Here is a 22,938-nt window from a genome sequence, read left to right as displayed (position 1 = left end):
GGTATTTATCAAAGTCTTTCCCCTGCCTTATCATTTGGAAGCTTAGCTATTATTTTTTTTATCTGTTGTGAATAAACTGCCAAAAAATTGAATTCAACTAATGCAAAGGCGCAAAATCGATGAAATTCATTCTCAGAGATTTTTCATCTCGTATGGGTCGGGGGAGGGCAGTGGTCTACTAATTAATCTAATAGCCCAGAAGTCTCTTGTTGTAAAATTGATGGAAATTAAAACAAACAAAAAACAAACTTATGTATATTAACTTTGTTGAAAATCAACTATGGTATACCTCGTCATCACACTGATTTATAATGAAATATTGTAGACATTATTCCTATTTTCTTTTTCAAGTATTCGGATGACCACAATCCAAAATATCAAATCCAAAATATTAGTGTGTCAAATCCAAAATATTACTTCATTTTGACAAGCGATCGAAAAGACAATTAAAATACTTGAGTGTCATTAGAAAATAATAAAGTATTGCTACAAAGAATCTGGCAATGAATAATTATTTAATGGAAATAAATTAAAGCACATAATGTGTTAATAGCTTGTATACAACGAATTGGTTTTTTAAAGAGATGGAGATTAGGGGGTGGGGAAGCGGATACACAGTTGTCTAAATTATAAAGTTAATTTTTATTGACTTTAATTTAATACGGGGTGAGGCCGTCACCCCGTGACGTATTCCGCATGTAAAGGGAGGATATTAGCATACTGTATGCTCCTGACCCTCATTCCGCTTTCAGTAATGCCAATATAGCGAAACGTGTTTCGGAATTTACAATTATATTGTTTGAAAGGAAAAATTTCACATGGGTTAGATTACTAATAATTTCTAGATTCCTATATACCATTGTCGACTAGACTCACTTTAGTAGCTGCAATGTTGATATATAGTTTTGAACCTTTGGAGTTTTGGAGAGTTTGGACGATGGTCTTTAAGGTTTTCAGAGGTGACCCTAAGTGACCCATTGTCACAGATTCAAAGTAGCGCCATCTATAAATCGGATTAAACAATCATCAATATCATCATTTGAGAAATATTTAAATCTGTTGAGTAACCCTTAACAAAGATGGTTTTAGAAAGTACTATGATATGGTAAGTTGTGGAATAAAATCAGTCCATTTGAATTCAAAGTAGGCTTGTGCTATATATTTGTCTCTGGTAAAATTCCCAGTTTAATCTTGGTACAAGACTAGAATCAGAGCTGTTCAATGTGGCGGCGGTGGATTTGCCCTATGCATCATAACTGGGGGGGGGGGGGGGGGCTGCCCAATTTAATCAAATTTTCTTTTTGATTTTGTTTTATTTGCTCTCTTTGAGTTGGGGGGAATTAATTTTGCCTTGTGCACCACAAACCTTAGGAACAGCTTCATCTAGAATTTGGCTGTTGGGGAGCAAACATAAGAAATCAATTGTTACTTCATAGTTTGCAGGATATTTATAATTAATATACTTTAACTGTGGTTTCACTGTACTTTAACCTCCCCTCTTCTCACAATTTACAAATGTAGGCTCAAGCCCAAATTACATATTTTCCATCTAGCCTATATTGACATGCCTCACTCTTGTCCAACCTGTGTAGGCCTAGTTGTCAATTAAATCAACTTTGAAAAACCAAGAAACAGAAAAACACATCAAAAGTAGCCTATACAATCTGGGTTGGAGCCTATATTTGCTCATTTGGGGTGGCTAGGGGTAAAGAGCAGCAGAATTGTAGTCAAAATATGTTAAATATAGTTGTTCTACTCATGGGCAAGACCCACAGTAGCCTACTCAGCCAGTGGCTAATCTTGACCAGCTATTCAGATTAAAACTTATCTCTCCTATCCATAGACAGCAGATTCCTAATCAGTGACATTATCTGTGTAAGGTTAGATAGTTATCATTATCTGATGTATAGGACTAGATCAGTTGGGATTAAACAACATCTGGGTAAAAATCTAGTTAATTGACTTCTTGCTATTTCAGAAAGGGTTTAGGTTAGGAAAATGAAACTTTCAGGGATGAATCTACAGACTAAAGTATGTCCTGGGAAGGTATTTTGAAGTAACTACCTATACTCCTTCTCCCTCTAGAGGGCACTGACCTTTGATGACCTTTAACAAATATGTGTCTTATAAAAGTGAAACCTTGTCAAAATAGATCTTCTGCTTAATTGAAGTACAACAAAATTGTTTTCAGCTTCATAACTTTGCTCAATTCCACTTATAAGGTTTTAAAGATATGCAAATACATTTCCTAAATTTTGAGAAAAAAAAACATTGACATGGCTCAAAATTCTACTCAAGTAACAGGAATTGCATTTTCAGAACTAAAGGCAAACAAAAAGCAACTAGTAACTGAAAATTAAGGTAAAATATTGTTTTGTCAAATTTCAATAGGTGTAGACCTGTCATGTAGGCACATTTCAGAGCCCTCTAGAGAGAGAAGGGGTAGAGGTGGGTACTTTAAAATACCTTCCTGGGACATACTTTAGCCTGTAGACTCATCCCTGAAAGTTTCATTTTCCTAACCTAAACCCTTTCTGAAATAGCAAGAAGTCAATTAACTAGAATTTTACCAACATCTGGTTTTTAAACATTTGAATATAGGCAATCTCTATACTCTAGCCAATTTAAATACAATGGTAAATGTTTAGTTTTGTTCCAAGTGCTCTAAAGTGCATATTACTGCATATTGCAAGATTCTGATGATTGCAAAGCTTATTGTGTCTTTGTCATTGTTAGAGAAGGATATCCATCTTTAGGTTTCTAAAATCCCCCTCCAACAAGACTAAAAATATATAGAGTAGGCTTGCTTACAGGTAACATTACAGAGCAAAGCATATTAGTTCATGAAACCTGCAGGCAGCAGGGTGAAGTCTGTATTCTATATTTATTCAACAGAGTGATCAAAATAAAGAAAAACCAAACAATTGAGATTTATTAAATAAATATAGAATATAGAATAATACCTCATCCTGCTGCCTGTAGGGCTCATGGACTAATAAGCTTTGCTCCATAGGTAATGCTACCTATAAGCAAGCCCACTTTATGCATTTATAGTTTCCCTCATGGAGTAGGAGGGTCAACCAGAAATGGATGCACTTCTAGAATTAGCATTTCTAAGTGCTCTAAACTAAACATTTACCAATACAATTATTCTGTTAGACAATACTTGTCTTTGATGTCATTAAACTTTAAAATGATGTGTCAAAGATCAGACAATATTTTCTAAGATTTGGTTCAAGCTTTAAATATGTTGTCAAGATTAGGCTCCACTCTTGTCTATCTGTATGTTTAGAAAAACATATTTTGCTAAAAAAAAATTGATGCATAATATGGTGAAACAATCCACTTTTTAAGTAGGCTAGAAGAATAAAGCTTTTTAATTATATAGCTCTTTAAGAGTAGACTAGCTAACAAACTACTGGGTGTCTTATAGAATTAATTTCTTATCATGTTTTCTTCTCAACAGCCCCAATTCTAAGCTCATACCAGTTAAGACTCTAGATAAACTTAATTCTTAGGATGTAAATAAAATAGAAGCAGTAGCCTAGGATAAGGCTATTACATCTATCTCAATTAAAGTGTGAGTTATGTTTAAAAAAAATGTTGTTGGCTTCTAATATTTGACATAATGCTTATAGGTTTAGATGGTTAGGACAGGCTGATAACTAAGATTAGGCTAGGTCAAAGGGTTAGTTTTATGCTTAACTTGCCAATAAGATAGCTAAGAAATAGACTTACTGTGAAAAGTTATGCCAAATACATAATTATCTCAGTACAGTATTAAAAGAAAGCTATCTAAGATTGTAGTCAGCCAATCATAATAGTAAATTTCCCAATTAGCTTCCTAATAAGATAGCTAAGAGAATATGTATGCATTTAGAACCAGAATTTCATGCTGAATCCAAATAGTCTGTAACCCTCTTTTGTATTAGAAATGAACTTTACCCCATCTTCCTGTGCCTTGAGAGGCACCCAAGGTGTCAAAGAAGAGTCTCCAATTGTCTCTGTAACTGGTGGCACCAATAATGTCTTCCCAGTTTTTGTAGGGAGCCATGTATTTGATGCAGATTGCTGCTAAAGGTGCAATGGAGTTTGTTTTTTGGGTTTTCCTCTGTGGCAGGTGCCTTTGGGTTGCCACAAGAATGCTTGCTTGGGATTTTGGTGTTGTCCATGCATAATATGTGGCCTAAGTAGCACCATGTGCATCTTTGTATGGTTTTGGTGAGGGATGGCTGGCCTATGATTTCCTTATATGCACATTTGCAACTTTCTGGGTCCAGCAAATACCAAGCAGCATCTGGAGATAAGCATTCTCAAAATACTTGATTCTATTGGTATTGGTTGAGATGCCAAGTTTTTAATGTGTAAAGGATCCTCCTTTACACAGCTAAGGCAATTCCTGTTGAACAGGCAGAGTTTGAGCCACAGAGAGAAAGTACTCAATCTCCATACTTTATGAAGCTTGGTGAAGGTTCTGTTAGCCTGATCAAATTGGGGAATGACTTCTTTGGCTGTGGATCCTGTATTTTTGAGTGTGCCCTAGGTATTTGAAGTTGACTACCTGTTCCACATTGTTGTTGCTGCGTTTGATTTTCATAGGTGATTTGCTTCTTGCCATTTCTTTGGTTTGACTTGCATTGACATTAAGCCCAAATCCACCTGCCTTTTGTTGAATATTTGAGAGTAATTTCTGAAGTTTTGTTTTGCAGGTTTCAAGTAGCCTATTGCAATGTCATTAGCAAAATCTAGGTTGCTGAGCAGGCAATCATTTGGGCATAGCCCAGTTGACTCAAGGCTCTGCAATATATAGTCAATGACCAGTGTAACCAGTAGCCTTGTTTCACCCTAGAGAGGATTAGGAATTGACATGATTTCCCCTCTGAAGTCCCCACACAGCTGGTTGTATCCTTGTACATGGCCATAATGAGCTTAACTATGATGTCAGGGATACCATAATCATGGAGAAGCTTCCAAAGTGACTGGCAATTCAAAGAGTTGAAGACCTTTTCAAAATCTATGAAGATCATATATAGCTTGTTGTGCCATTTGCAGCTCTCCTCTGTGAGCATTTGCAAGGTCAAAATCAGGTCAGTACAGGAGCAGTTTGGGTGAAAGTCATGTTGTTCACCACAGGGTTATTCATCCAGGTGGCATTGAATATAGTTTAGAATAATGTGGGACAGTAGTTTACCAGGGATGAAAAGTAGGCTAATGCTGTACCAGTTATTGCATAGGATGGCGTCACCCTTCTTAAACAGCTTTATGAGCATGCTGTGGTGCCAGTCTGTGGGTACTTTGGCTGTTGACCAGATGACTTTGAAGAAGTCTTTCCAATAAGAGACAAGAGTGGTCATAGAGCATTTCAGCATTTCTGCTGTGATGTGGTCATCTCCTGGTAACCTGTCATTTTTCAGCTTTTTGACTGCCTTCAATATTTCATCTATGGTAGGAGGCTTGGTGGTGATATCCAGCAGTAACTATGAGGTCTGTTTAGGATTTTGTTGAAGTGTTCCACCCATATCTCCTTCTTATCTTTGGGCCTGGTCATCAGCACTCCATTATTATCCTTCACTGGACTCTCAGTGGCTTTCCTCTTCATGATGATCTCATTCATGATCTCGTAGACCAAGCTGCTATTGCCATTCCTTGCAGCGTTTGCAGCCTTTGCTTCATAAAAATGGCATTTTTCATGTGCACTCTTCTTGACAGATTTGCTGATCAGCCTGTAATTCCATTTTCTGCAGATATGGTTTGTGTTGTGGATATGAGAGGAGCTGTAGCCTGGCAGTTCTCCTTTCTTCTATTAACACTTATGGTATATTAAATCTATCCAGTAAGTAATCAGATTAACGACGCTTCTTGACTACTAAGGTCCCTGCGTTGGCCTTGCAATGCATTGCTGCAGCATGATTTGATCTCTGGGTCCCATATTGCCAAGCTAAGGTCCAACCCACTGCACCACCACAGGACATTAAATCTATCCAAAATTGGGTTTGTCTATAATCTGAATACTCTGCTCTAACTTTAAGATCTTCTGTCCAAGATTAGGCTACATTTTCTAATGATAAGCTAAATATTTACAATTGAGCATTTTGTACTGAAAAGATAATTCAGTCAATCATGTTCTTATTGAGAAACCTTTGATAAATCCAATGGTGAGAAAATCCACTTTTTAGGTGGTATAGCCTAATATAGATTTTATTGTTAATTAACTGGTGGTGATGGTGAAACTGTTTAACTGTCTTGAGTATTGGGAATTTTACACTATCAAATAAATTCCTGGTGGAAATTGTGATTTATTTTGTGTTTTTTCCAAATTTTATGCAAATTAACAGCAAACATGTAGTGGTTTACTTGGGAATGTCTCTTCCCCCTGCATATTTTTCCTGAGTAAGGGCTCAATTTCTTTAGATTGAACGTTTGCCTTCATTTTTCCCAATCAGATAAACAGAATTAATTCATCACATGTGTTGGTTAATTAAAAGTAGAATCATTACATAAATAAGACTTAAACTGGCCAAGGTTACCTATTTCTTTAATATCTATACTCAGTTTATTCCAAAGTTTTGAAGCTCTGTAAATAAGTGAAAAAGAAGACCTACTTGAAACTAATCGAGGAACCTCAGTATTACCTTGTATCCAAGTAATGTGGTGGTGAACATCAAACTTCTCACAAAATATTCCTGTAAAACAATCAGGAAGGCTATCACTGTAATACTTATATATAAAAATCAACGTATAAAAATCACGTAATCCAGCTGCAGGCATTATATTTAAATCTCTATATACAGACCTCAAAGACTCCTGGTTCCCAACAGCACAAAAAACTTGGATAGCATTATTCTGGATCACACAGATTGGACAAACTATCGAAGGGAGAGTACCAAGCCAAATTGATGAGCAATATAAAATGTAAGGGTGAATCAGGGAAAAATATAACAATCATAGAACATTTGGGGGAAAATACGTTTTAATTTGCGCATGATACCTAAGTTACATGACAATATTTTCGAAACTGACTTCACATGATCTTTAAATGATAGGGTTTCATCAACATTGATTCCGAGGTATTTGGTGAATCTTGTTTGTTTAATAATTCCCCGCTTTGAAATTATTTCCGTAAACCAAGGGTTAAAAATTTGGAAATCAAGAGAAAATAACAAAATTTGACTTATCTATATTCAGGTCAAGGTGGTTTATTTTAAGCTGTGTTCATATCCTGCTCATTGCTGCATTTATCATTGACATGAGCAGTTGTTCTGTAGGGGCAACACACACCAAGGTTGTATCATCAGCAAATAAGGGCATAGTAAGCCCCCTAAAATTGGGGGGTTCCCAATTTTAATTGGGGGGCTCAAATAATCCCAATAAAAGAAGATTGGTGCCAATTGATCCATTTTTCATGTCCCTTTTCAATATAATAGTCATTATTCTGACAATACACCTGTCCCAACCTGATGGCCCTGCAAATAGCCCTAATATGCCCTGGAATTAAGGTAGATAAAATTGATTTTTCTATTTCTCAACCTACTAATGCTTGGGCGGAACATGTATTGGTTAGACTTCTGATTGGATTTGAAACTGTGAATATTGGTGTGCTTTACTGTAGCCCATCAGCTCTGAACCAACTAGTATCTCACCAAGCGGTTTCTAACCTAATACAGATGTTATGCAATCTAAATTCATCACTTGTGCTTTATGGTGATTTTAATATGCCAGAAGTTCATTGGTTTGAAGGTATTGGGTACTCACCCCCTAAATACCCCTCCTACACAACCACCCAAACCCCTGCTGACAACTTCCTAACTCAGATAATAATGCAACCCACTAGATTTAGACATTCACAACAACCATCATTGCTAGACCCCCTTATTACAAATGATCCTGAGAGGATTACTTCCACTTGTTACCTTCCAGCTATTGGTGCAAGTGACCACATATACATAATGAATGACATTAATATTAACTATAGTTGTGATGGCAAACTTAGGAGAACTTTTACCAATTACACTTTGATCTGTGAAGAACTAGCTAATATAAATTGGGATGAGGAATTATCAGATGAGACAGACATTGAATCTAGTTGGAATCGTTTAAAGTCTAGTTTACTAGGTGCATGTAGGAAGCATACCAAGGTTTATTGGTCAGATAAACCAAAGACTCTTCCATACCTTCCCAGGAATATTAAGAAAATTATCAGAAAGAAAAATAGAGCATGGAATAAATATCTAAAATGCAAGTGTGACAACCATCACAACAAATACACCATGCTCCAAAACAAGGTGAGAAACAGGACAAGAAAAGTTATCCAAGACCATGAAGAATCTATTGCAAATGACTCGAAGAAAAACCCCCAAAAATTCTGGCATTATGTTACAGCCAACAACCCTTCCCATCGACGCACCAACAGGCTAAAAAAATCAGATGGCTCCAGTACTACCGACCCAAAAGAAATTGCTGATTGCATGAATGCCAGCTTTTGCACAAACTTCACCTCTAAGCCACCTGGTATTACACTCCCAACCATACCTCCTGCAACAGTACATGACCCAATGCCTCCTGTAATAATTAATCAAGAAGATGTATTTAAAATACTAACAAGTTTAAACTCCAACAAAGCTGCTGGACCTGATAACCTCCACCCTCAGCTTTTGATAGAATCTGCTGCTCACATTTCCCTCCCCCTTGCCAGAATATTCAACATGTCCCTGGCCAAAACGTCAGTACCAAATGACTGGAGAACAGCAAATATTATACCAATTTTTGATGACGGTGACAAGGATAACCCAGGAAATTACTGACCAATAAGCCTAACCTCAGCTATCTGCAAGGTCATGGAAGGTATCATTAACCATGCTCTAATAAACTATTTAGAAGAAAATACTCTTACTAGTGATAGACAACATGGATTTTGCAGGGGCAGGTCAATTGACACCAACTTTATTCAGTCATATGATCATGCAACTAAAATTTTGGATATGGGTAAACCGGTCGACATTATCTTACTTGACCAAGCCAAAGCCTTTTACAAAGTTGAACACTCATACTTGATGCTGAAGCTTAAAGCTTACCAGGTACATGAGGATGTGATTGATTGGATTGGAGCATTCCTAACTGGAAGATCTCAACGTGTCATGATCTACACTGATAATGGCGATCCAGTTTTCTCCTCCACTTCCCCGGTTGTAAGCGGCGTCCCACAGGGAACCATCCTTGGGCCAACCTTGTTCAGCATATATATTAACGACTGTACAACCTATCTATGCAACCATTTAACATCATATGCTGACGACTGTAAGCTCATTTGCCTGCATTCCTAACTGGAAGATCTCAACGTGTCATGATCTACACTGATAATGGCGATCCAGTTTTCTCCTACACTTCCCCGGTTGTAAGCGGCGTCCCACAGGGATCCATCCTTGGGCCAACCTTGTTCAGCATATATATTAACGACTGTACAACCTATCTATGCAACCATTTAACATCATATGCTGACGACTGTAAGCTCATTTGCCTGCTGAAATTGAAGAAGAAAGAGCCTGCATTCAGCTGGACCTTGACAGGCTATCCTCCTGGTCATCAACTTGGGCCCTACAATTCAATGCAACTAAATGCAAGGTACTGTACTTAGGGCAAAATAACCCCCACCATCCCTACCATATAGGGTGTGATTTGTTGGAAGCAGTTGCTGAGGAGAGAGACTTAGGCGTCATTGTGGACAAAGATTTAAAATTCCATAGCCACACTTAGGCTCAGGTTGCTTCACAGAAATTTTCTCCCTGATATGATGTAAAAATGGTAGTATTGTAGTATTTGCTTGGGAATATGTATGTAGGCCTAGCCTATCAAATTTTCAGGGTCCCTCTCACATAAATATGTATTTTCAGAAGTTTTGTAGCCTATATAGCATAAGAATATAGGTGTCTCCATTAAGGGGGGGGGGAGAGAATTGATGTCATGGTAGGGTCTTCTGATAGATTTTTTTGGGTCATGTTTTCATGGTGCCTTTTCAGACAAAGCTGGCTAAGGTCCATGTCAGTTAAACAGCCTTTTGATTCTCAGATTTGACTTTTGCTGGAAAAAATTCACTCTAAATATGCCTAATTTAAGTTTTTCTTGTGAACCTTAAAAACCTTAGTGGCAACCAGATCTCCCTGAAAAGCAATAACTGCTTGACCAACTTTGCCTGAAAAAGCCACAGTGAAGTATGAAAACAAGAGAGGAAAGGATATAATAAATTAAAAATGAAATCAAATAGGTGAGAAACAAGTATTTTGTTTTCCAGTGGCAAAATTTGAAGATGTAGAACAAGCAAATATTTTGACAAGGACCTCTGTCAAATAATCGTCAGTGCTAATAAAAAAAAAAAAATCTAACCTTTTGAAATGAACCTAACAAGAGCAAGATAGATTCTGAATCAATAAACCAGCATGAAACAAATGAAAGAAAATTCACCAATTGGATTGAACATGTATGCTTTGCCTTGCAATTGACTTCGCCTTTTTGTAACTTCGATTTTTGTTTGACATGTCAACAGGTTGTCTTAAATTAGACTGGGCAAAAATATTGATTGAATCTTTTTAAATTGATTTGTTATAAACTGGGCATAAATTATATGGTGAAGACATAGCCTATTTCCTTGCAGAAAAACAGCACAGATTGATTATTAACCAAATTTCACTCAATTACTTACAAAATTTTTTAGACATAATATACAGTAGTTAGGGCAAAGCTCAATATGAATGAAATGGCAATTATAAGCATCAGCAACTAGTCATCATCTGAAGTACCAATAAATGCTGATCTTCCACTGATTTCTTTGACCATTACTTAAAAGTATCATGAAGAGCTAGTAGAATGGTCCATAAATGTACAGATTCAGAAGCTGACACACAAGATATTTTGTATGCATTAAAGCCTGGGAAGTTGAAATACCCAAACAATTCTGGAGTTTTGTTTCTTGTATTAGCCTACTTTAAAACAGGAATAGGCTACAACTACAAAAACTGCACTTGCTCCAGAGACGGGTAATGAAGAAAGAAAAACCATAATCCTATGATTTATGAAATCTAGGTTTGCTTTTGGGATCTTTGGTGTGAAGCAAACCTTTTCAAAACACTAAGGATGACATGCACATGTTTCCTGGGAGAAGCTTACTCTTATCCAAGAAGCATATTTTGATGTCATGTATCACTGATTTAGCTCATCATATGGCCTTGTGACTCATTCCAAGACCAAAAAAATATCACGAGGGTTAGTAGACAGTATTGTAAACAAAGTAATTCAAGGCAATGTTTGGACTCAGATGTATGAGTAATTTCAGGACTGGGGATTATTTGTTTTTTTTTTGTTTTAAGAAGCTGTACTCATTATATTAAAAAAAAACATATGACCAACAAACTGCTTAAGTGTTTCCTATGGATTTAACCTAGTGCTTGGTGAAGGAAAAGGATTTATAAAAAAAACATTCAATTTTAGGTAAAGGCTAAAAAATTAGCTATTTATTGTTTTTATTTCCTGCATTAAAACAATAATTTTTTTTATTCCCTTCATTCTAAAACGTTAAATTACTACAATTTTAGCCATGTGTATGCTTATAAATTGTGGAAGTGGCTAGCATTGTAGATTTGCAGTCATTAATGACAATAAGCTTCCAGAGTACACCCTCTAGGCTTCAATTTGTGGCTGCTGTTGCGATAGCCAACCCTATGAAACTTAAGGTTCTATTTGTAGGTTGCCAAAAACTTTACATAATCCATAAAATACATTTTTGACCAGAATTACCCAAGTAACTTTTGCCTAAATAAACAAAGGTGTAGCTAAAGTTTTCAGTGCTCAAGGACACTGTTGGTTTTTGTGCCCCTCCTCCTCCCACCAATGCTACCACATAATAACTAAAAAAGAAACCCCAGTTTGGTGCTCATTCAAAGTGTGGGTCCCAGGATTGCTGAACACTGTATCAATGGCCAATTGGAAATGAACAACATGGATTGTTAAAAGAAGTTAGAAAATCTGCCAAAACTATGAAGTTCAGTTGCATTTAGACCAATTGCTCTCAGTCTTAGCATCTGTATTATAATCCTGACAAAAACGCTGAATTTCTTTCATGTTGCTTGCAATTAATCAATTAACTACCATGGCAGGCAGTTTTTTTGGTCAGAAACTAAAAGTTCTAGTGCCCTTTTAGGGTTAAAAGTGATTGGTGGACTATCAGTACCCTTCATGCTCTTTTTTGACGCCAGGCAGCCTTGCAACTCCCCATGATATAAGAAATGATGTTCAGATGACCTTTTTCAGAACAGTTTAAATGCTCAATAAAAAACCCATTTGATTCTGTGCTATCCCATTGCCTTTCTTTTGCTCCTTAATACAAAGTCCATCAAAATAATCCATATAAAGGAAGATAGAACACAACCCTGTTTAACTCCTGATTTAATATGAAACTAGCTGCTAACCTCATTTCCTGCTTTATCCACAGCAGTGTTATTCTTATACATAGCACTAATCACTTCAATGTATTTGTTTGGTATACTATACAAGGATGAGACCTTCACTAAAGCTCTTCTATCAACAGAATTGAAGGTCTGCTCATAATCTATAAAACTGAGGACTAAAAGTGTTTGATAGCTCAGGCACTTCTCAATTATTAACCTAAGAATGAAAATTTGGTCAACACATCCTCTACCTTTTCTAAAACTGCACTGTTCTTTCTTTAAAATTTTGTCTACAGCATTGCTCAGTCTAAAAAGTATCATATTACTAAGGAATTTACCACCTACAGAGACCAGACTAATACCTTGATAATTACCACACTCACTCTTATCACCTTTCTTATGCAGTGGTTCCATTAACGTTTTCCTAAAAATTCATAGCCTTCAGTGACTTATTTCTAGCCTCATAGCCACTATATTTAAGGAACTCATTTACTGCACCACTAGCACCTGGAGTCTTATTATTTTTTAATCCTCTTAGTACTGTTGCAAATTCTTCCTCACAAGACAAATCTTCCTTCACATCCAAGGTATCAAAAACTGTTTTGTTTTCCTCTATATCCTTTCCTGCAACATTATCTTGCTTTGCACATTCTGAAAATCTCTTCCATCTCTCTTAAACTCATTCCTTATCACTAATTGTGGCCCCATTCCTACCTTTAACTGGGACTTGTGTGGATTGACTATTCCCTTTCAATTTATTAACATGTAAGTACAAGATTTTACTATTATGCTGTCTAGCTGCATCTTCCAGATCCTTGGTAATTTTATCCATGACCTTTACTTCACACCTCCTTAGTTCATATTTTAAGGCTTTCTCCACTTTCTTTGCATTCCTTTTGTTTTCAGATGATCTCAGAGAATTCTTGTGCAAGTCTCTTCTCCTCTCTATTAAACAGAAAGCTTTTTTGCTAATATTCCTAACTGAAGTCTTAACTTTCTTCCCTAAGACAGCATCAGCAACTTCAAAACTTATTCTAAATTTATTCTGTCCATCTTCCACATTGTCAAATTTTAAATTCTTTAGTTTTGTACTCAACTGTTTCTGGAAAGTTTCTCTCAAATACTCATCCTAGATTTTACCAACATCATAACTTCCAACGAGGTTGTTATGCTTCTGAAATTTCAGCTTTAAATTAATTCTAGACACTGTTAGATGGTGATCTTCACTTCTAACATCAATGACAGCACTCCTATATACCCTAATATCTTGTATTGATCCTGCCTGTCTTCAGTTTAAAACAACATAATCAATAAGGTTTGCTATCTTACCATCACATGAATACCAAGTTGGCTTATGGGCCATTTTATGACCAATCACCATGTTGGTTATAACTAGATTGTTATACCTACAACATTGCAAAAGTCTCTAGTCGTTACTGCTTTTGTTTTCCTACACCTAATTTATCTTGGCTGGGATACCATCTATCCCTATTTCCACCAACCTGGGCATTAAAATCTTCTAATAAGAACATCGTATTTCTACCTGGAACCCTGTCTATTTGCTCCTGTAACTGTCAGTAAAATCCATCTGAGTCAGTAGTATCTCTTGTCAGTTGGTTATACAGGGGCGTATACTACTATAACTGATACCCTGAACTTTTTAGTCATAAAATGAGCAATTAGTATTCTGTTCTTAATATCTTCCCTGCTGGAACAACAGCTTCCTTATTCGTCATGAGCCTTAATCCCTGTCTATATACCCCATCCTTCCTGTCTGAGTAAACAAATTCTATATCACCTAATTTCATGCTTCCTACCCCTGGGATATGAGTTTCTGAAAGTCCTAATAAGTCCAGTTCGAATTGTCTGAATTTGTCAGTCATAATGTTGACATGACAGTTATTTTCTAATGTTGTAACATTCCAAGTTCCAATTTTCGCGTTCTTTAAATCATTAAGATTATTTTCACCTCAGGAAAAGTAATAGTCCTGGATACCACTGCTGGATGGGGACCAACACATCTTCTAAATCTGCACTGAAGTGCTTAAGCCAGCTTAAAAGTGAATAGCAAGAAGGCACTGGGACCTCTAGTATGAACGGAGGCTGTATGCAATCCTGGGCCCATCTTGGCTGCAACATGATTTTTAGCACTTGGCAATGCTGTTCTATCTACAAGAGTCAAAATCCTGCGCATACAGTCTCAAGCTTGTTACCTCTAACTCAATATATATATATATATATATATACATATATATATATATATATATATATATATATATATATATATATATATATATATATATATATATATATATATATATATATATATATATATATATATATATATCCTGCCTACAAATATTATGCTACTAACCTTACCTTAGATCCTCCTGTGCCTCCAGAAATGCCTAGGGCCTCCAAGAAGAGTCTCCAGTCATCTCTGAAACTTTTTGCAGTGATAATGTCTTCTCACTCTGGCTGTATTGAGGCGTGAATGTGCTGCAGGTCATTGTTGTAGGTAAACGAAGTGTATTTTTGGGTCTTCCTCTGTGGCAGGTGCCTTCAGCTAACCAGAAAAATATAGATTTGGGGATTCTTGAATCGTCCATGTGCAACACGTGTCCAAGATAGCTCCATGTACGCCTTTGTATGGTCTTGATGAGGGACAGTTCATGTGTGATGTTTCTAATGTGCTCCTTCGTTACCTTCTGGGTCCAGTGGATGCCAAGAAATCTATGTAGGCACATGTTTTAAAAAGACCGAATTTTCCTCTCTTGTTCTTGGTTGAGATACCAGGTTGTAGATGCATAGAGGAGGACAGGCAGGATGTTGCTGTTGAAGAGGCGGAGTTTAAGCTGGAGAGAAAAAGTACTCAACCTCCAAATTTTTATGAGTCTGTAGAAGGTGCTGCTAGCCTTTCCAATTTGGGCAATGACTTCTTTGGCTGTGGATCTTGTGTTCTCAATGGTGATGCCAAAATATTTGGACCACTTTTTTCCATGTTATCGTCATCACATTTGATGTTCATAGGTGAATCGCGAGTTGCCATGCCTTTGGTTTTACTGCTGTTGATATTGAGTCCAGAACCATCTGTTTTTCGTTGAATGCTTGTGAGCAGTACTTGAAGCTGGGATTTGCAGGTTTCGAGGATGGCAATATCGTCAGCAAAATCTAGGTCACTCAGCAGGCAATCATTTAGGCATAGCCCAGTTGAGTTGATGTTCCTCAATACTAAGTCGATGACGACTGTAAACAGTAGCAGATATAGCACGCACTTTTGTTTTTACCCTGGAGAGGATGGGAAATTTACATGAATTTCCCTCTGCTGTCTTCACACAACAGGTTGCGTCTTCATTCATCGCCATGATAAGATTTACTGTGATGTTGGGGATAGCATAGTGGCAAAGGAGCTTCCAGAGAGACTAGTGATCTAATGAGTCGAATGCCTTTTTGAAGTCTATGAAGATCATGTAGCGTTTATTGCACCATCCGCAGCTCTCCTCCGTGAGCATTTGCAGGGTGAATATCAGGTCTGTGCAACAGCGATTTGGGTGGAAGCCATGCTGTTCATCACGCAGGTATTCATCTACGGGACGTTGTATTTGGGACAGTATAATGTGGGACAACAGTTTGCCAGGAATCTAGAACAGGCTGATGCCTTGCCAGTTGTTACAGAACGTGCTTAAGAGCTTCAGGAGTGTGCTGTGCCTCCTTTCTGAGGTTAATTTTGCTGTTGTCCAGATGGCTCTCAACAAGTTTTTCAAATAGGTGGGGGCAGTTGACCAAGTCTTAGGATTGGATTGTCCCTCTTCTTACATTTGAAATGGCATCATTTCATCTCCTGTTTCATAAGCGGATAGTTCGTCTCTGTTTTCAGAAGGTTGCGAGAGGAATACTGTAAATTGGGTCTCTAATTTAGATGCTTGCAAATTCTGAGTTGTGAAAAAGAAGTTTCGGAACAGGAACTCTAAGGTAAGCATTTGCTGTGAAGTATTTCAAAATTATTTAAACAGACATTCTAATGCTCAAAGCGTAATATCTTTGATACTAAACAGCTGATTGTCATTTAATGGGATAAAGTTCAAAAAGGGTTTTGGTTTGGCTCAGGGGATTGCATCATTGCTGGATGAAAGAAAGGAGGCCTCAGATGGAGAAGAGAGTTCTTTGTGTTTCCCTCTCTTTTCTACATTCTAGAATCAAGACTCCAAATTTAGTTCGGTTATGTTTATGGAATTGTATTTTTTTATTCATTATAGTTTGGCCATTTAAAATACAAAATACACATCATCTTCACATCAGAACTTACATGTGTATATTACTTCTTCCCTTATTTTTAGTGTTGACAACAGTGAATATATGAGAAATGGAGATTTTATTCCTACAAGGCTTCAAGCTCAAGAAGATGGTGTCAATATTGTTTGTCATGCAAAAACAAGGTCAAATCCTGAAAATAATGTGGGACTTCTAACTCTAGCTAAGTAAGTATATGGGCTTCTATTTAATTTTTAATATAATTTTTTTATAGTCTGCTTTGAGTCATTTGAGATCGAATTATTTCCAAATTAGTTGAGTTTTTGGAAGATAACCGAAGAATGTATATAGACTTAACTTAATGCTCCTGCCGAAATGCTTCTGGCGTCGAGAGTGATTCTGCATGGCGCCTCCATTTAGACCGTTCTCTTGCAAGGATGGGAACATCTTCCTCAATATTTGCAATGGCTAAGAAGACACCTGCCTTGTCCCTCCATCTGGTTGGGGGACGATCTCTTGGGGAAGAATATATATAGGATCTTTCAGAAATTGTGCAAGAATTTTATTCAAAAATGAAGAAAAAACTGCTCGAAGATTTTTTTTAAAATAATTTTATACAGAATTGGGTAATGCGACGCTCATCAGAGTAAAATATCAATCTAGTATCTTTTGTCATATGCTGAACAAGTACCAGTTTACATTCTAACGTCCTTAATGATGGTTTGGAAATATCGTATAAAATTTATGGTTGGTCGAATTGTCTTGGATTGACAAGTTGTTGGCTGTGCTGGTTCACGGAAATGTTGGGGGATTGGGTAGTTTTTTCGATCTTAAAAAATGGAGATACTCAAAAGTTCAGTGTTCAGAAGTTCATTGGTCAGATTCTGGGGAGAGTGGGGGGAAGGTAGTTTCGATTTCTTAATAAAGATGGCAGAGAAGCTGCTCTTCAAAATATTGGAGTCCACACCCTCCCATGCACCTTCCAAGTTTCACCCCTACAAACTGTCACATTGGTTTAATGCAAATTAATGCGCTGAAAGAAAAATCTACGCTTTTGAAGAAAAATCTACCCTTGTTAATTAAGTGTTTGTTTTGGGTTCTGGGTTGACGGAACTATTATGACCATTGTCTATAGAAGATTTTGCTGTTAAAGTTGCAAGTGTGAATGGTTGTGAAAATCTATCAAAATCGAGTAACTTTTTATGGCCAGAATTACGAATGACAAGCATTGCCATATTCATTATATTTTTTTTCTTTTTTTAGTTTTCTTTCTCATATTACACAGACTGTAATATGTAATAATTTTGGATTTTTCTGCTTATAGAATTTTCACCAGGATTCATGTTATTTTTTTTCCCATTTTTTCTTAATGTTATATTTTCACAGTTCTTGTTTTGTTTGTGAAGTTTTCGAAATTTCTCTTTGTAAAAACATATCCCCTAGAATTCCAAAAGTAAAGCAGTTGTTTTTTGATGTTATAAATGTAGGATTGCTTAAGTTCAATATTTGACTCTTGGACAACTAACTGAAATTTTTGTAAGGATTATTTGCTCTCTCCCCTCTCACCCGATTTCTTGGTTTGACGCCGAATCTCAGTCTGTAGTACATATCCGTCCCCTACGCTCTTTTGAAATAGTGTACCTACTGCTGGGTATTATTATGTTTAGCATGCAGAATTGAGAAAAGCGCTTTTAGTCTAAGTTTCAAGTTTATTGCTTTTTAGAAATTGTCGCTTGTTTTGTATGCGTTGCATTGGACATGTTCTTTCGCAAATACTTTGGCCATAAAAACATAAAAAAAAACATTTGTTTTTTTAATAGTGTAATATCTTGCAGTGACGCTGACGCTTGGAGTGAGATTTGTTGTCGTTACCATTTCTTTAACGCTCCTTAATTGTTGACATTTAGTGTCTATTGTTTCTTTAGCAAATATGGATGTTGTAAAAAAAAAATGTTTGGTATAACTTATCTGAACATCAAGATTGCTGTTTTTGTTGTTGTTATGGAAAATTGTTTTTTTTTTCTCTCTTTTTTGTTCTCAATCCGTTATAGCTAATTATCTATTATATAACCCAGGAAGAGCATTTTTTCTTTTGTGATTTTGGAAACCTCCCAGTACAGGAGGTTCAGTCAACTGACACTTGATTTTCACGTAAAATATAATGAGTTTAACATTTATAATCTTTTTACGTACAGAGCGAATTCAACTTAGGCTAGAAGGGGTGAATGCGAAGAAAAAGCAAAGAAATATTTAGGTTATTCGAAAAATAATAAAAACGAGAAAAAAGCACGATACCTGCAAATAAAGATTTAAAGCCAAAGTCCTCCATCCCTCTTCTGTACATTCATGAGAGAGAGAAGTCTTCTTAGAAGCCGAAAATCTTCCCTTTTGCTTGTTTTTTGGCACTTGGTATTAACCAAGTGACATAGAGCAATCGCAAATTCTGTCGGTCCCGGTTTTGCTACTTTAGGCACTTCCAGGTAAGCTAGGACGACGAAATTTGGCAGGTGTATCAGGATGAAACTTGGTTGGAAAAATAAGCACAAGTCCTAGATACATGATTGACATAATTTGAACGGATCCGCTCTATTGGGGGGGGGGTTAATTCTGAAAAAAAAGAAAAAAAATGACGTATTTTTAACTTACGAAGGGGTGATCGGATCTTCGTGAAACTTTATATTTAGGAGCATCTCGTAACTCGGATCTCTTATTTTAAATCTCAACCGGATCCAGCGTCATTGGGGGGGGGGGCAGTTGGGGGGACCGGAAATCTTAGAAAATACTTAAAGCGGAGAGATCAGGATGAAACTGGATGGGAAGAATAAAACCTGTCTAGATACGTGACTGTCATAATCGGACCGGATCTGCTCTTTTGGGTGGAGTTGGGGGGGGGGGGGGTAATTCGGAAAAATGAGGCATTTGTAACTCACGAACGGGTGACCAGGTCTTAATGAAATTTGATATTTAGAAGGATCTTGTGCTTTAAAGCTCTAATTTTCAATTCCAACCAGATCCTTTGACATTGATGGGAGATGGAGGGGGAAACCGGAATTCTTGGAAAACGTGAAAATTGAGGTATTTTTATCTTACGAATAGGTCATCGGATCTTTATGAAACTTGATGTATATATAAATATATATATATATATATATATATATATATATGTATATAAAAGGGTCTTATGTCTCAGATGCTCCATTTTTGACTCGAATTCGATCAGGGAACATAGGGGGTTGGAGGAGGGAAACAGAAATCTTGGCAAACGCTTAGAGTGGAGAGATCGAGATGAAACTTGATGGGAAGAATAAGCACAATTTCTAGATACGTGATTGACATAATTGGAACGGATCCGTTTCCTTTGGAGGAGCTGGGGGGTGTTAATTTGGGAAAATTAGAAAAATTGAGGTATTTTTAACTTAAGAACGGGTGACCGGATCTTAATGAAATTTTTTTTTAGAAGGAATTCATGTCTCAGAGCTCTTATTTCAAATCCCGACCAGATCTGTTGACATTGGGGTGAGTTGGAGGGGGAATCTTGGAAAACGCTTGGAGTGGAGGAATCGGGATGAAGCTTGGTGGATAGAATAAGCAAATGTCCTTGACACGTGATTGACGTAACCGTACTGGATTCACTCTCTTTGGAGGAGTTGGGGGGGGTCAGTGTTTTGGAGAGTTTGGTGTTTCTGGACGTGCTAGGACGATGAAAATTGGTAGGCGTGTCAGGGAGCTGCACAAATTGATTTGATAAAGTCGTTTTTCCAGATTCGACCATCTGGGGGCTAAAGGGAGAGGAAAAATTAGAAAAAATGAGGTATTTATAACTTACCAGTGGGTGATCGGATATTAATGAATTTTGGTATTTAGAAGGATATCGTGACTCACAGCTCTTATTTTAAATCCTGACTGGCATTAAGCCTCTGATTTTCCTTTTAAATTAATCTATTGATTCTTAGAATTTTGTTAGAGCTCATACCATGTGAGCTCTTCTTGCCTCGTCACAAGTGCCGTATGAGCTCTTAGCTCTTGTTTAAAGCTGAGATGCACGTACAATATATTCTAATGAAAAGTAAGAAACATGTAGAAAATTTTCCAGTGGAGAGTAAAAGACAAAAAGTGGACAGTAAGGATATAAAATCTGGCGAGTGTATATATTTTTAATGGCCAAACGTACTCCTTCTATGCGAAGTGCCTTGGTAATTATAATTAATAAATAAATAAACGATTTTTTTGTGTGTTTTTTGTCATCTGGTGGGATCGTTTTGGCATTTGTCACATCTTTCCTCCCTTGTTGGTGAATGCTTTCTTACATATTCTTACTACATGTTTTATGCCTCATGAAAGGCCTTAATAATCTTGTCTTTTTTGGTGGGGGAAATAGACAAATATAGCCTTTTGTAATAATTAAGCATAATGATATCGTTAAGTCCTTCTCACCAAGAAATTGCTACTGACTGCGTTGCTAATTGTACCTCAGGCATTATCTGCACACATCCTACGATAATTGTCACATTTGGACTGAAAGACAAAATCTGTGTTTTTTTATACATTTTCTGGTAATATTAAAGAACAAGGAAGTACATTCGCTGCAACAGTTGGGTACAAAACACGAACACCAAATTCTGCGATGAATATGATATAAACCATGCACATTCGTTTTGTATTGCCCCATTTGATAAAGCATAGAAAACTGTAAACAAAAGCGTCTATCGTTTAGCTAAAAAATCGATCATTCTGGGAAGAACAAGAAAACACTTCCTTTTTGAAGATGTGTTTCTTTGTGTCGAAATTGTTCGGGGGAAATGGTTAGATCAGCTTTCCTTTCTAAATCAAAGTTCAACCTGGATGACTTTATTTGGTAACGGAGCTATTATTGTCAAGATTAAAACTGACGAGTTTGTACAAGATGTAATAGAATCTTATTTTCCGCTTATTTTATTATTTTGGAATGAAAGAGACTTGTTGAAGTTTATTTTTAGATTTACTAGAAAGCTATCTATGTAAAAGTAATAAAAACATAAACATTACTGCCTATTTTGAAAAGGAAAGAAAACACTTCTGTTCTGTGGTTTTTATAAACGGAAAACAGTTTGGAACCTAATTTATCGACTAATCAAAAACAGATGTACCGGTTTGCAATTTATCCGAGGCGAACAAGCATTACGCACCGTTTAATGGCCCAGTATCTCTCATGTCGACGAAGTATCACAAAGGGAGCAGTTTTAAGGCATACATCTTTTCAGTCAGCCATTGTTAGACTTGCATTTCTTATTGGGAAAGACAAGAAGTGCTGCATGTTGACTGTTAATTGATCCAAATCAAAAGGCCTGAAGTTTCTAAATAATATGATCATCCCCTCAGGGGTAATCGTATCGACCCAGTGGTCCTAGGATATCGTGAGAGGGCTCATTCGATTGGAATTAAAAGTTCTAGTGCCCTTTTTAAGTGACAAAAAAACTTGAGGGCAAGTAGGCCCCCTCTCACGCTCATTTTTCCCCAAAGTTGTATGACCAACCATTTTGAGATAGCCATTTTATTCAGCACATTCGAAAAATCTAATAACCATGTCTTTGAGGATGACTTAATCCCCCACAGTCCCCTGGGGATGGGTTTCAAGCTATGAACTTTGCCCATAGTTTACATATAGTATTGGTTATTTGGAAGTATACACACGTTTTCAGGGGGGATTTTTTTCTGGTTGGGGAGGGGTTACGTGGGGGGGTCTTTTCCTGGAGAAATTTTTAATGGGAGAAGAGAATTTTCTATGAAATCGGCGCTGGGTTTCCCAGCATTATTTAAAAAACGATCAGAAATTAAATTAAAAAAAAATTCTAACTGAAAGTAAGGAGTAACATTAAAACTTAAAACAAATTGAAATTATTATGTATGTGAGAGGGTTCGCCCCATCGTCAATACCCATCGATCTTTAAGCTAATTTTTATGGCACTTGGTATTAACCAAGTGACATATAGCAATCGCAAATTCTGTCAGTCCCGGTTTTGCTACTTTAGGCACTTCCAGGTAAGCTAGGACGATGAAATTTGGCAAGCATATCAGGGACCGGACCAGATTAAATTAGAAATAGTCGTTTTCCCGATTTGACCATCTGGGGGGGGGGGGCGGTTAATTCGGAAAAAATAGAAAAAATGAAGTATTTTTAACTTATGAGCGGGTGATGGGATCTTAATGAAATTTTATGTTTGGAATAATATTGTGTCTCAAAGCTCTTATTTTAAATCCCGACCGGATCTGATGA

General features: G+C 36.8%; 1 protein-coding gene across 1 annotated transcript in view; it reads left to right on the top strand.

The window, feature by feature from the left end:
* The first annotated feature begins 989 nt into the window (after window positions 1-989).
* LOC136032354 (26S proteasome non-ATPase regulatory subunit 4-like) overlaps window positions 990-22,938 on the top strand; it is a 79,371-nt gene continuing 57,422 nt past the window's right edge. The window contains exons 1-2 of the mRNA XM_065712676.1: window positions 990-1,105; window positions 16,772-16,912. Of these exons, the coding sequence (XP_065568748.1) occupies window positions 1,080-1,105; window positions 16,772-16,912 (167 nt within the window). The 5' untranslated portion in view covers window positions 990-1,079. The remainder of the gene's footprint in view (window positions 1,106-16,771; window positions 16,913-22,938) is intronic.

This window comes from Artemia franciscana, chromosome 1 (assembly GCF_032884065.1).
Source record: "Artemia franciscana chromosome 1, ASM3288406v1, whole genome shotgun sequence".
Lineage (NCBI taxonomy): Eukaryota > Metazoa > Arthropoda > Branchiopoda > Anostraca > Artemiidae > Artemia > Artemia franciscana.
The sequence above is the reverse complement of the archived record's forward strand: the minus strand, read 5'-3'. Positions and strand labels throughout refer to the sequence as shown.